General features: G+C 42.3%; 1 protein-coding gene across 2 annotated transcripts in view; it reads left to right on the top strand.

The window, feature by feature from the left end:
- Nucleotides 1-12316, top strand: part of LOC126975506 (collagen and calcium-binding EGF domain-containing protein 1-like) — a 37997-nt gene extending 25681 nt beyond the window's left edge. The window contains exons 6-9 of one of the 2 annotated variants that reach the window (XM_050823436.1): nucleotides 8148-8245; nucleotides 9244-9413; nucleotides 10057-10205; nucleotides 12112-12316. In XM_050823436.1, the coding sequence (XP_050679393.1) occupies nucleotides 8148-8245; nucleotides 9244-9413; nucleotides 10057-10205; nucleotides 12112-12296 (602 nt within the window). In that variant the 3' untranslated portion in view covers nucleotides 12297-12316. The remainder of the gene's footprint in view (nucleotides 1-8147; nucleotides 8246-9243; nucleotides 9414-10056; nucleotides 10206-12111) is intronic. The other variant, XM_050823437.1, reaches the window with a different exon arrangement.
- The last annotated feature ends 83 nt before the right edge of the window (nucleotides 12317-12399 follow it).

Consider the following 12399-nt stretch of genomic DNA (forward strand, 5'->3'; position numbering starts at 1 on the left):
TTTTCTGAGATTATTTATAACATATTCATTTTATTTCCCGTGTTTTTGAAAATATTATATCTGCTTTCCTTACGTAATTTTTTAGAGACAAAATTATGTAAGTAGTAGCAGAAAACTGATCCTGAATGAAGCCCCATTTCGTAAATTTTGTGTGAAGAGGTAACGGATAATCGTTTTTACGACAAAAAATATCAAAATTTTAAAGCAACTATTTCCCGCTAATTGGAGATAAATAAAGTAATCTATTTGTGGCAATTTTTAGTTTTGTTAGATTTAGTTTCATTTCATCACAAACTCTACCGAAAAATATCTTATTTTTGTCGGATTCGTATACGCGTCCTTAAAGAATAGCAACCACTTTAATGGTCAGGTTGTCTCGCGCTAACCTTCTCCATCCTGTTGGTAAATCGTCCTCCCTTCTTTTAATTTGACGTCTTCTTTGTCGTTTCCCATTTCTAGGGTACCACTCTAGTACATCCTTTGTCCGACCCCATTATATGTCCAGTCTAATTCCATTTGAGTTTTCTTATTTTCTCTAATACATCGCACACCTTTGTCCTTTTCCTTATTTTTGAGGTTGTCCACCGATGAGCTAGCCTTTTATAACATACTTCTTTTCATGTTGCGTTGACAGACTAAGAGCTTTTGGTTGTTTTTGCTTGTAGCAGGCCAGGTTTGGCACCCATAAGTGAGACAAGGGAGGATGCTGGTCTTGTATAATTTACTTTTCACAGATATTGGTATTGTTTCGTTTTTAACTATTTCTTTTAGTGACCAGTACCGCTTCCGCTGCTAAGTGTTGCTTATTCTTCTATCTATTTCTTTAGAGTGTTGGTCATTTATTGATATTAGTTGTCCTACATATTCAATAATGTCTTGTCCTATTTTAATATTTGCTCTTGAAGTATTTGTCATTATTTTAGTCTTTGTTAGGTTCATAAATAGACCAGCTTTCCCACTTTCATAGTCTTATTGTTGTATCATAGTTTGTAGTGTGTCTGGTCTCTCAGCAAATATCACAATGTCGTCAGCAAATCTTAAGTGGTTCAGAGTTGATCCGTTAATATTAATTCCAAAATCTACCCAGTCTAAATTTCTGAATATATCTTTAGTCCAGTAATTTAAGCTTAAATTAGGTAAGAATCTCGGTATTCGAGATACCCAGCTGTAAGTCTGTAAATACTTGTATATTTACACCCTAAAAATTGTCTCAAAACCTACATATGGTAGGGTGACGCAACTATTAAATTTCAATATCACAGGTCACAAAAATCGTTTTTTTGCGCTTTTTTTGTGAATATCTCATTTCCTCTGGGGTTTTTGCTGTTTGTATTTATTATCAATATTGTAGAATACAAAATTCTCTACAAATATTGCTTGAAAATTTTTTTTATGCGGTGAACCGTTTTCGAGAAAGAGGGCGGAGAGAGCGCGGCCACAGCATAACTTCAGGTCACCGGTGCCTCCGGTCGAAAACGCGCCATATATAGTTGATGAACTATTGATAAATCAATGATTATAAATATTTGTTGAGACAGCGGCCGTACCTGGAGGCACTGGAAGAGTCTTGCTCTCATTCATTGATACTTTCTCATCTAGATATCGAACCGACCTACCTCTGGTTATTAGTATAATTATAACAATAATAATAAAACCCTTTATTCACTGACCATGCATTTAAACTTATATACTACTTAACGTTTTAAACATGTTTTCTTATATCTTTTAAAAAGTAACATTAATTTTTTTTTATATGAGAGGGGGCAGCGGGCAAGAGGCTCGGGATGGGGAGAGGTGAGGCAACCGCCCATGGACATCCGCAACAACAGGTGTGTCAAGAAATGCGTTGCCGGCCTTTAAGGTGGGAATATGCTTTTTTCTTGAAGGTCCCTAAGTCGTATCCGTTCGGGAAGACCGCTGCCGGTAGTTGATTCCACAAAGTGGCTCTGCGAGGCAAGAAATTTCGAAGAGAACGCGCGGTTGTGGAATGCCAGACGTCTACGTGATGCGGATGGTACTTTGCACGTAATGTCCGATGGTGGAATTCGGCCGCTGGAATCAACCCGAACAGCTCCTCTGAGCACTCCCCGTGATAAATGCGGTAGAAGATGCAGAGAGAACCCACATCTCTACGCAAAGCTAGAGAATCAAGCCGATCGGAGATGACTTGATCGTCGATGATTCGAACCGCTCTTCGTTGTATGCGGTCAAATGGAAGAAGCTGGTACTGGGGAGCACCCGCCCAGAGGTGAGAACAGTATTCCATGTGAGGCCGAATTTCCGCCTTATAAAGTTGCAGGCGGTGGCTTTTAGTGAAGTACTGTCTCGCCTTACTGAGTACACCAAGCTTTTTAGAGGCCAGTTTGGCCTTCTCTTCCAAGTGACCACGGAACTGAACGTCGCTCGATATATCGACGCCAAGTATGCCAATACAGGCTGTGGCAGTTAGAGGAGTGATCTCGAATCGAGGGGATACGACAAAGGGAGACTTTTTAGTGGTGAACGCACAAACTTGTGTCTTCTTGGGGTTGAATTGGACTAAATTTTGTCGGCCCCATTCCGAGACTTTGCAAAGCATAGTCTCGATTTCAGACACAAGTTTGATCCGGTTCTCGTCGACGCTATCCCGGGACATGTTGGCACGGCCGGAGTAGGAAGCTTACCCCGTGCTGTCGTCTGCATAGCAATGAATATTGCTGATTTGCGGCATATCATTGATATGCAGAAGAAACAGCGTAGGGGATAGCACACAGCCTTGCGGGACACCAGAGTTTATGGGTTTTAAGTCGGAGCATGCACCGTTGATAACAACCTTGATGCTGCGATCAGCCAAAAAGCTAGTGACCCATTTGCACAACTTCTCGGGAAGCCCATAGGATGGCAGTTTCGCTATAAGCGCTTTATGCCACACCCGATCAAAGGCCTTCGCTATGTCCAAACTCACCGCCAACGCCTCTCCCTTCGACTCAACCGCTTGCGCCCATTTATGGGTGAGGTACGCAAGAAGATCATCAGTTGTGCGACCCTGACGGAAACCGTACTGGCAATCGCTGATCAGCTGGTGCCCCTCTAGGTATCCCAAGAGCTGGCGTTTGATGATCGACTCCATTACTTTGGAGAAAATGGAGGTAATGGCAATGGGGCGGTAGTTGGACGGATCTGAGCGTACACCTTTCTTAGGGATCGGGTGCACTAAAGCCGCCTTCCATAATTTCGGGACTACGCCTGATGAGTAGGAGAGCCGGAAAAGACGGGTAAGGACTGGTGCCAGTTCCGGAGCACATGTCCGCAGCACTATCGGGGGAATGCCATCGGGCCCGCTCGATTTGTGAATGTCCAAGGTGAGAAGCGCCTTAAGCACGGCACCATGCCGGATTTTTACCTCCGGCATATATGAATAGCACCGCGGAATATGCGGTGGTGGTGCACCTTGGTCATCCAGAGTCGTTGGACGCGAAGAGGGAGCCCAGGAGATCAGCTTTCTCTTTCACGTCATGGGCCAGCGATTCATCATCCCTGTGCAGTGGTGGAATGGCTGGCTGGCAGAAGTTTCCTTGGACAGCCTTGGCGAGCGACAAGAACGCACGAGTTCCCAAGGGAAGGCGTGCAAGTCTCTCGCCAATTCTGCCAATGCGCTTCGACTTCGCTTCAGCAATAACTCTTTTGAAGGACCTGGAGGCATGATTGAAGTGTTTTTTAAGTTCGCTGGATTTCACATCCTTAGATACCACCGCATTGACCCAAGCCTGATAGCACTCCTGCTTTCAGCGAGAGGCCATTTTGCAGGAGCGGTCAAACCATGGTTGGGACCTGCCACCGATAGGCACAGAGGAGGATGGAATGAAGAGTTCTTGCAGAACCTTGCAGTACCACATCAGCAACAGCATCAGCAGCGGCATCTGGATCTCCCAGCGAAAAACAGATCTGCCTCCACGGGTAGGATGCAAAAAAGCACCGCATCTCGTCCCACTCTGCTGACCTATAGTGCCACACGCGGCGACAGCCTAAGAAGCGGGGCCGTGTTAGGCGCGTGATCGGCACGGTGCTCCGGATCAGGCAGTGGTCCGACGATCCCAGAGGAGGGTCAACGGAAACTAGGTAGCCGTCCGGATGTGAGGTCCAACAGTGAAGGTGTATGATCTTGCACATCTGGGATTCGCGTTGGCGCAATAACCAGTTGCGTCAGGCCATATGCTAAGGCGAAGTCGTGAACAGATCTCCCTGCATGATCGGTGGTACGTGAGCCTAGCCATTCGGCGTGGTGGGCGTTAAAATCGCCAAGAAACACGATCTCTGCAGTGGGGATCTGCTCCAACACGGAATCTGTAGCCATTTGGATGTGTTCCAGGAGCCGGTCAGTCTCTGCGTTACCGCTATGGGACCTATACAGGCATGCGTAGATTTGCGGATGGTCATCGCAGTCTACACGCAGCCAGATGATGGATAGGTCCTGTCCTTCAAGAAAACTCAGGCGTAGAGAACAGACATCCTCCCTGACGTAAACGCACACGCCAGCCCGTGGTATAAAGGAGTGTTCCAAATTATACCCCGGGTAGGAAAGGTAAGATGAATCAGCCAGGGAGGATATCTGTGTCTCGGTTAAAAAGAGCAGGGCCGGCTTCGCCGTCTCCAGGTGAAAGTGGACGGCATTTAAATTTGAGCGAAGCCCCCTGATGTTGCAAAAGTCCACAACGAGTGTGGAGGAGGGTGGTTTGATGCTCCTGCTCTGTTTGCCCCGAGTCAGCGCAGATTTGCCCCCTCCAGAATACGCGGGGCAGCCTGGGCAACCACTGTTAGGTACAGGCCCTACTTGTGGACGCCCAGGGACGGATTCTCCAGGCCTGCATAGCCTGGTACCGTCCTGGAGTAGTCTCGTTTTAGTCTGTGCTGCCATTTATATTTGGGAGGGGGGGAGGGGTGTAGGGTGTAGGCATCCGGATACCCCACTCACCGGACGAAACACAGCGGCATAGCCGCTATTTCACGCCGATTTCGCGTGGGGGAGTGGTATTTCTCCGGGCGTGCCGGCCCAATTCAGTTGTGTCCGTGAGGACCCAACATGGCAATACCACTCCTGAAATAAAATTATGTTAAAGTTAAGGACGCGTTCTTAAAACAGAGAGGTATCGAATCGCACCACTACACTGACACCGCTCAAACACATACACGAACTTAAAGTTAATTGCGGGAATCAAATGAATTTGATACTTCAGCTAAGTTTAATATTGTTTTTTTTATTACCTATGTATTTTTGATAATTGTTTGATGTATTCATTTAGTAGTTAAATATTAAAACTTTAGATGGCAATTCTGTCGCATAACGTCGTGCGCAGTAAACGCAGTTTTTTTTAAATCCAAGGTCGCTGCCGCGAAAAATTATGATTTCAGCAATATGGGTATCGTATCCGAGGTTCTCGAGGGTGCAGAGAACGATTTTGGGGTCCAAGATGGCCGCCGCGCCAAATTATGATTTCAACAATATGGATACCCAATCCGAGGTTCTCGAGGGCGCAGAGAACGAATTTGGGATCATTTTTGAAGTGAAACTTCTTTGCCCGCATGAGGGTAAAATTTTTACGGATGAAACGGAATAAAGTGTCACGAAAATGAAGGACGTTTTTATCTAAGAAAGATCGAAGAGGGAGATTGAGTCTGATTGAGATAGAGTGAGAAAATTCAAATGTAGCATGAAGCAGACGGTACCGCTATGAAGTAAATCAACTTCACTACTGGCGTTGTATCATGCAGGTTTAGCGCGCGGCCGCAAGTATGTAGAACATCTTCCCTACTAGGGAATAGGGCGGAGAGAGCGCCGTCACAGCATCACTTCAGGTCACCGGTGCCTCCGGTCGAAAACGCGCCATATATAGTTGATGAACTATTGATAAATCAATGATTATAAATATTTGTCAATTTTTATTAACTATTATATTATATATTATCATTTTCTTCATGCATTAAATCTATATGTATTCAATAATACTGATAACCGTCAAACATAACATCAACATTACAAACGTGTATGTATATTATCAAGTTCAAACTTGGTTAGGGCATGATTTGGAACTCCAGGTATGGGGTTGGGCAATGCGAAACTATTTTCTGGAGCCAGCATGACAATTTTACCACCTGCTCCAGAAGATTTGCTTAATACAATTTTCTGCAACTGCAAGAGTGGTTGTGGTTCGCGATGCAGGAAAGCGGGCTTGCAATGCTCTTTAGCTTGTGACCAATGTAATGTCTCAATGCTCTACCATATCAGAGCGACATTACCGAAGATGGAACCTTTGACCCCGAAATCATGGAATAACTTGAGACCAATGTCGTTGAAGACGATAATGAAGACCAGTTTGATATTTACCAGTAGCCGGAAGACGACGATGAAGAGGAAGAAGATGATTAAAATTATAAATTGTAGTTTTTGTACCCTTTATTACATTTTGTTACTTTTAATTAAAATAAATTTATTGAATGATATTTGGAAATAAAAAGATTAATTCATAATTTATTTGTTTTTCTTTCATCATGTAAGAAGCTATTAATATTAATTAGGTTAAAATTCAAATATAATTTCTATATTTTCATTAACAATTCCGCAATTACATGGGCAGGTAAGTGTTGTTAAATAAATTAATACTGAATAAAAAGTGGTGATAGGTTAGGGAAAAAATCAAAAAAATATATATAATAGTTAATAAAAATTGTCAAATAATTATAATCATTGATTTATCGATAGTTCATCAACTATATATGGCGCGTTTTCGACCGGAGGCACCGGTTGACCTGAAGTGATGCTGTGACCGCGCTCTCTCCGCCCCCTTTCTCGAACACGGTTTACCGTATAAAAAAATCTTAAACAAAATTTGTAGAGAATTTTGTATTCTACAATATTGATAATAAATACAAACAACAAAAAACCCATAGGAAATGAGATATTTACAAAAAAAGCGCAAAAAACCGATTTTTGTGACCTTTGACCTTGAAATTTAATAGTTGCGTACACCCTACCATATGTAGGGTGTGAGACAACTTTTAGGGTGTCAATATACAAGTATTTACAGACTTACAGCTGGGTATCTCGAACTCCGAGGTGAACTTACTATAATGATTACTACTACTTAACTTACTATAATGATTAGGACTACTTCTAACACTGCCGTCAAGAGTTTGGAGAAAGTGGATCGCCTTGCCTGACACCTCTCTGAACAATAAATTCTTCGCCTTGTTGTTCAAGTTGGACTATTATTATAATTATTCAAATTCAAATATTTTTATTCAAAATAGGATGTTTATTATTATTTATCTATTTAATTTTAATCATAAACAACATCAACATAAAAAATTATCGTGTTTGTCATGCTCTTCAATCTTTTTGGAAATGTTCCAGTTTAAAATGAAATTGTATCCAAAAATAATATTAAGTTCTTGATTGTGTGCAGTTGATATATTTTGTGCTGTACTTATTATGTTATACAGGCGTTCTGTTGATTTATTGTAGATAACAAGCTATATTTTTATGAAAAATAGGGACGAGACGAGCAGGACCGTCCAATTGATGCTAATTGAGACGCCCTGCCCATAACAATGGAGTGCCGCTCAGGATTCTTGAAAAACCCAAAATTTCTGAACGGCACTACAATTGCGCTCGTCACCTTGAGACATAAGATCTTAAGTCTCATATTTTGCCCGGTAATTTCACTAGCTACGGCGCCGTTCAGACCGAAACACAGTAATGTTGACATATTATTTGCTTGCTTCACGGCAAAATAATCCATAATCTAGCCAGCATCCTGTGCAAAGGAGCCTCCCACTGGTGAAGCTAACGGTTTCACACCCTTCGTAGAGGATTTACAGAACGAGAGTAAATAAAACATTTTAAAAACTACAACTGATACATGGTTATCATTTGTCACGTTTGTTATCGAGTTATTGTATTTAGTGTTGAAAAACCTTGTACGTGGTGGTAAAATAGCACAAGGACTCAATTTCTTATTAATTTCATATGATATCTACAATATTAGCCAAGCGTCCAATTAGTTTAAGATGTGGTGTGCATGTGGCAGTATCATTTAAGACGTAGAAATCGTTCACCACTCAATATCGAGGCCTATAATCATTATTGAAATATCATCGAATTGATTAACCAGGAGAGGAGCGGTTTGCAGAAGGTACATACGCTCACAGAGTGTTGGATGCTACCGCGCCGCTGGAAGGTGGATACTGTCGATGTGAAAGAGGTCCCAGGGTAAGAGGGTGAATTTTATTAGTTAACTCTCTAAAGAAAATAATTACAGTTATATAATGTTGATTAAATATTAATAATGTAACGTGTCCATTGTTTGTAAAACTAAATATTAACTATCAATATTATTATCATTAATATTAATCTTTATTTTCAGTTAAATTAATGCATAAAATCCTAATCACGTTATGTATTTATTTTTTCATTTGGCCTTAAATTATGTCCCCAGATTGACATTTTATGGTCCGAGACCTGGCATTGAATTTTTGGGTAGGTATTTGAGGCAAGCTGAAAACTTATTCCATACTTCTCCTTTTATACCCCAACTCGAAGCTAACTAATGGGGCTAAATGAACCCCTTAAGTTTTAAAAATATCATTTTTATTTTTCCAAAAATATGTTATACCTACGCAATATGCATTTTTTATATGATAAAATAAGCTAGATTATTAAGTCGGGGCTTTAACAGCACCAGACGTGTGCAACATTACAGTTTGCAGTTTATGACAAAAAAATAAGATTGTCAAAAAGACCGATCATTTTGGTGCGACTTTCTTTCTACCTGTCAGGTGATCTCACAAATTATTTATAAGTACGAGTGACAGTGAGTAGCGCTTTAAGCATGCCGTAGTGTGAGAGAGCGTTTATCGGCAGTTGCCGCGTTACGCGAGTTGGCTCTGGCGAGGTCACGTGATTTACAATAGGTTTGTACATAATATAAAACTACAACATATTGCCTCTAACATATTTTTGGAAAAATAAAAATGATATTTTTATAAATCTTAGAGGTTCATTTAGCCCCGCTATTCACCAGCTAGGTATGCTGCTCGGAGGTGGGGTATAATAGGTGAGGTATGGAACAAGTTTTCAGCTTTCCTCAAATACCTACAAAAAATGGTGATAGTGCCAGCTTTCATACTAATAGTGATATGATAATGATAATGAGATGACGACATTAATAAATGGCTCCACGTTGCTTTACAGACATTTTTATATTCCAGGGACCACCGGGAGCGCCAGGCATGGAAGGCCCCAAGGGCGACACGGGGCCCCGAGGCCCCCGAGGCTCCAGAGGCCCCAAAGACAATCTGGATCTCATGCTGTTATTATTGGCAGACATAAGACACGACATCCACAACTTGGAGAAAAAAGTTTATAAAGATGGGGAAAAGTTAGTACAAAGCGTCCCTGCCTATTTATCAAATATTCAAATTAATATTTATGGAACGTGCTATTAATATTATTTTACATCACTTCCACCGCCAAATGACACCAACAAAACCACAATTTATAATTTCACCCTCAGTCCTCACCAACTGAAACTTTCACCAACTAAAAATCTTTGAATCGTCCTCTCTTACTCAAGTCTCTGTCGAACTGCCTCTGAACTGACCAACTCACTGAATATTGAATCTTATTGGCGTTATTATCTTGAGAAATTATTGCCTTGAAGAGTTCTTAATGTACAAATGTGTGTGTGATAGTAATTTTCCTAATCTATAAGTAGATAGATTACGACGATTTAAAAAAAACAATTATTGATGAACCCGGTCTTTTTTTAAGGTCTTCTAGTCACAATACGCAAACAGAAAACAAACACACCAGAGGTAACTTAACTAACTTGAAATGAAAACAATTACCTAAAGTTCACTAACCGTAATAAAACTCAACATCGTGTCTCTCAAGAAGGACCAAACTACTCTCATTGTACAAATTTTCATTGAAATGGGTTCAATCGTTTCGAAGTTTTTCCCGAACGTAGATTTTTATATGTACATGATAATCATATTATATACTTTAGAATATTTTTTCAGACCCGATCGGTTCGACCTGCAGAAGGCATGGAGACACCAGAAGAGGCAAGACAAGTTGGAGAGAGAGAACGAGACAGATAAACAGTTAGAAGCGTACACCGCGCCACCTGTAGAGGGACCCGACGGCATGGTTGACATCAACACCCATGGTCTGTACCTATTGATAATGTAAACACAGATAGATCAGTCAAAATAAGAGTATTCCATCGAGAGTAGAAACTAAAAAGCACCTTTCTGATATCCGCTCTTTGACAAAACTTCCTTTGACAACACATAGATGGGCGGCGGCTATTGAAAGCAAGGGGGAAGGCCTGTCAGTTAGCCTGGATATAGCGAAGGCCTTTGATCGTGTATGGCACAAGGCGCTCCTCTCAAAAGTTCCATCATTTTGGCTTCTCGAGAGCTTGTGCAAGTGGACCTCCAGCTTCTTCACCGGGCGCAGCATACAGGTCGTTGTCGACGGATATTGCTCGAACCCGAAGCCCGTGAATGCTGAAGTGCCCCAAGGCTGTGTGCTATCTCCTACGCTGTTTCTTCTGCATATCAATGATATGTTGGACACCTCCAACATACATTGCGATGCAGACGACAGCACTGGTGATGCCGTATACACGCGCCATGCAGGTCTCTCTCGGGAAATCGTCGAGCAGTGCCGGGAGAAACTTGTGTCTTCTATCGAGTCCTCTCTTGAGAAGGTCGCGGAATGGGGTAAATTGAACCTTGTCCAATTTAACCCCCAGAAGACTCAAGTTTGCGCGTTTACCACTTAAAAAACCCCATTTGTCGTGTCACCGCTCTTCGACACTTCCCTTAAAGCCTCGCCTAGTATCGGAATACTGGGTCTCGAAATCTCGAGCGATTACCAATTTCGTGGCCATCTGGAGGGCAAAGCCAAATTGGATTCGAAGGAACTGGGGGTCATTAATAGAGCCCGGCAATACTTCAAGCCGGCCCATATTCTAGCAGGTCCGGCCACACATGGAGTATTGCTGTCATCTCTGGTCTGGCGCACCCCAGTATCAGCTCGATCCATTTGACAGCGCGCAACGTAAAGCAGCTCGAATTGTCGGGGACCCAGTGCTCTGTGAACGGCTGGATCACTTGGCGTTGCGTAGAGACGTTGATTCATTGTGTGTCTTCTACCGCATTTATCACGGGGAGTGTTCCGAAGAGCTGTTTAACCTGATTTTTGCCGCCAAATTCCACCATCGCACAACACGCCCCAAGTTACGATATCATCCCCACCATCTGGATGTGTGGCGGTCCTCCACAGTGCGGTTTTCAAGGAGCTTTCTTGCACGTGCTACAAAGCTGTGGAATGAACTTCCTTGTACGGTTTTTCCGGGACGATACGACATGGGCACCTTCAAAAAAATCGCGTACACCTTCCTTAAAGGCCGGCAACGCTCCTGTGATTCCTCTGGTGTTGTAAGAGATTGTGGGCGGCGGTGATCACTTAACAACAGGTGACCCGTACGCTCGTTTGTCCTACTATTCCATAAATAAATAATAAAAAAAACGTCCCTTAATGCCTCGCAAAACTACAATCGGAATACTAGGGCTCGTAATCTCAAATCCTATTGCTCGCAGTTTCGATTCCCGCTGGAACATTACAAACATTTCTGTCTCAAGTTTCATTACTATATTACGAGTAACCGTTGTGCAATGTCATGGCTATTAACTAAGGGATTGTGTGAGCCCTAGTTTTCAGTCCTCACCGTTAAGATAAAACTCATGAATGATTTAAAAGGGCATGAAGAAAGGGCATAAAGAATCAAGAAAAAATGTTTTTTAGTAAAGAATTGGATTCTAAAAATTATCCCAGTTTTTGTATACTACGCACCTAGGGATAAAAGTATGTCATTCTCAGCCTCGGAATATTGTCATTGCCAATCGCGGGTGGCAATGTCCTACTTATCTCACGTACGATATACGATTTTTTCCCACCTGAATGAAAAGCTCGCTTTTAGTCCCTATTCTTGGGTGGCCTGCCAAACGTTATTATTGTGTGTAGGTAACAATAGTGTTTAAACTAAGTAGTTTACATTGAATCAGGTTTGACAGGGCAGATAGGGCGCGCCGCGACCACGCCGGGCTGGTCTCTCATGAAGGAGGACGCGGGCGAGGACAAAGACCTTCAAGAGATGGACGAGAAGCTGAGGCAGTTCCACATTCTGGCCAACAGCACGAGCCCCGGCGACGACGACATCGACACAGACTACGAGTACAGCTTCTACTGAGAGTACACTGTTGATTATGACGCCTTGTGTTTTATTAATACATGTAACGACAGAATACTGCAATACAAAAGTATCATCGTATACCTCAAAATATAACACTCGT

Source organism: Leptidea sinapis, chromosome 36 (assembly GCF_905404315.1).
Source record: "Leptidea sinapis chromosome 36, ilLepSina1.1, whole genome shotgun sequence".
Classification (NCBI taxonomy): Eukaryota; Metazoa; Arthropoda; class Insecta; order Lepidoptera; family Pieridae; genus Leptidea; species Leptidea sinapis.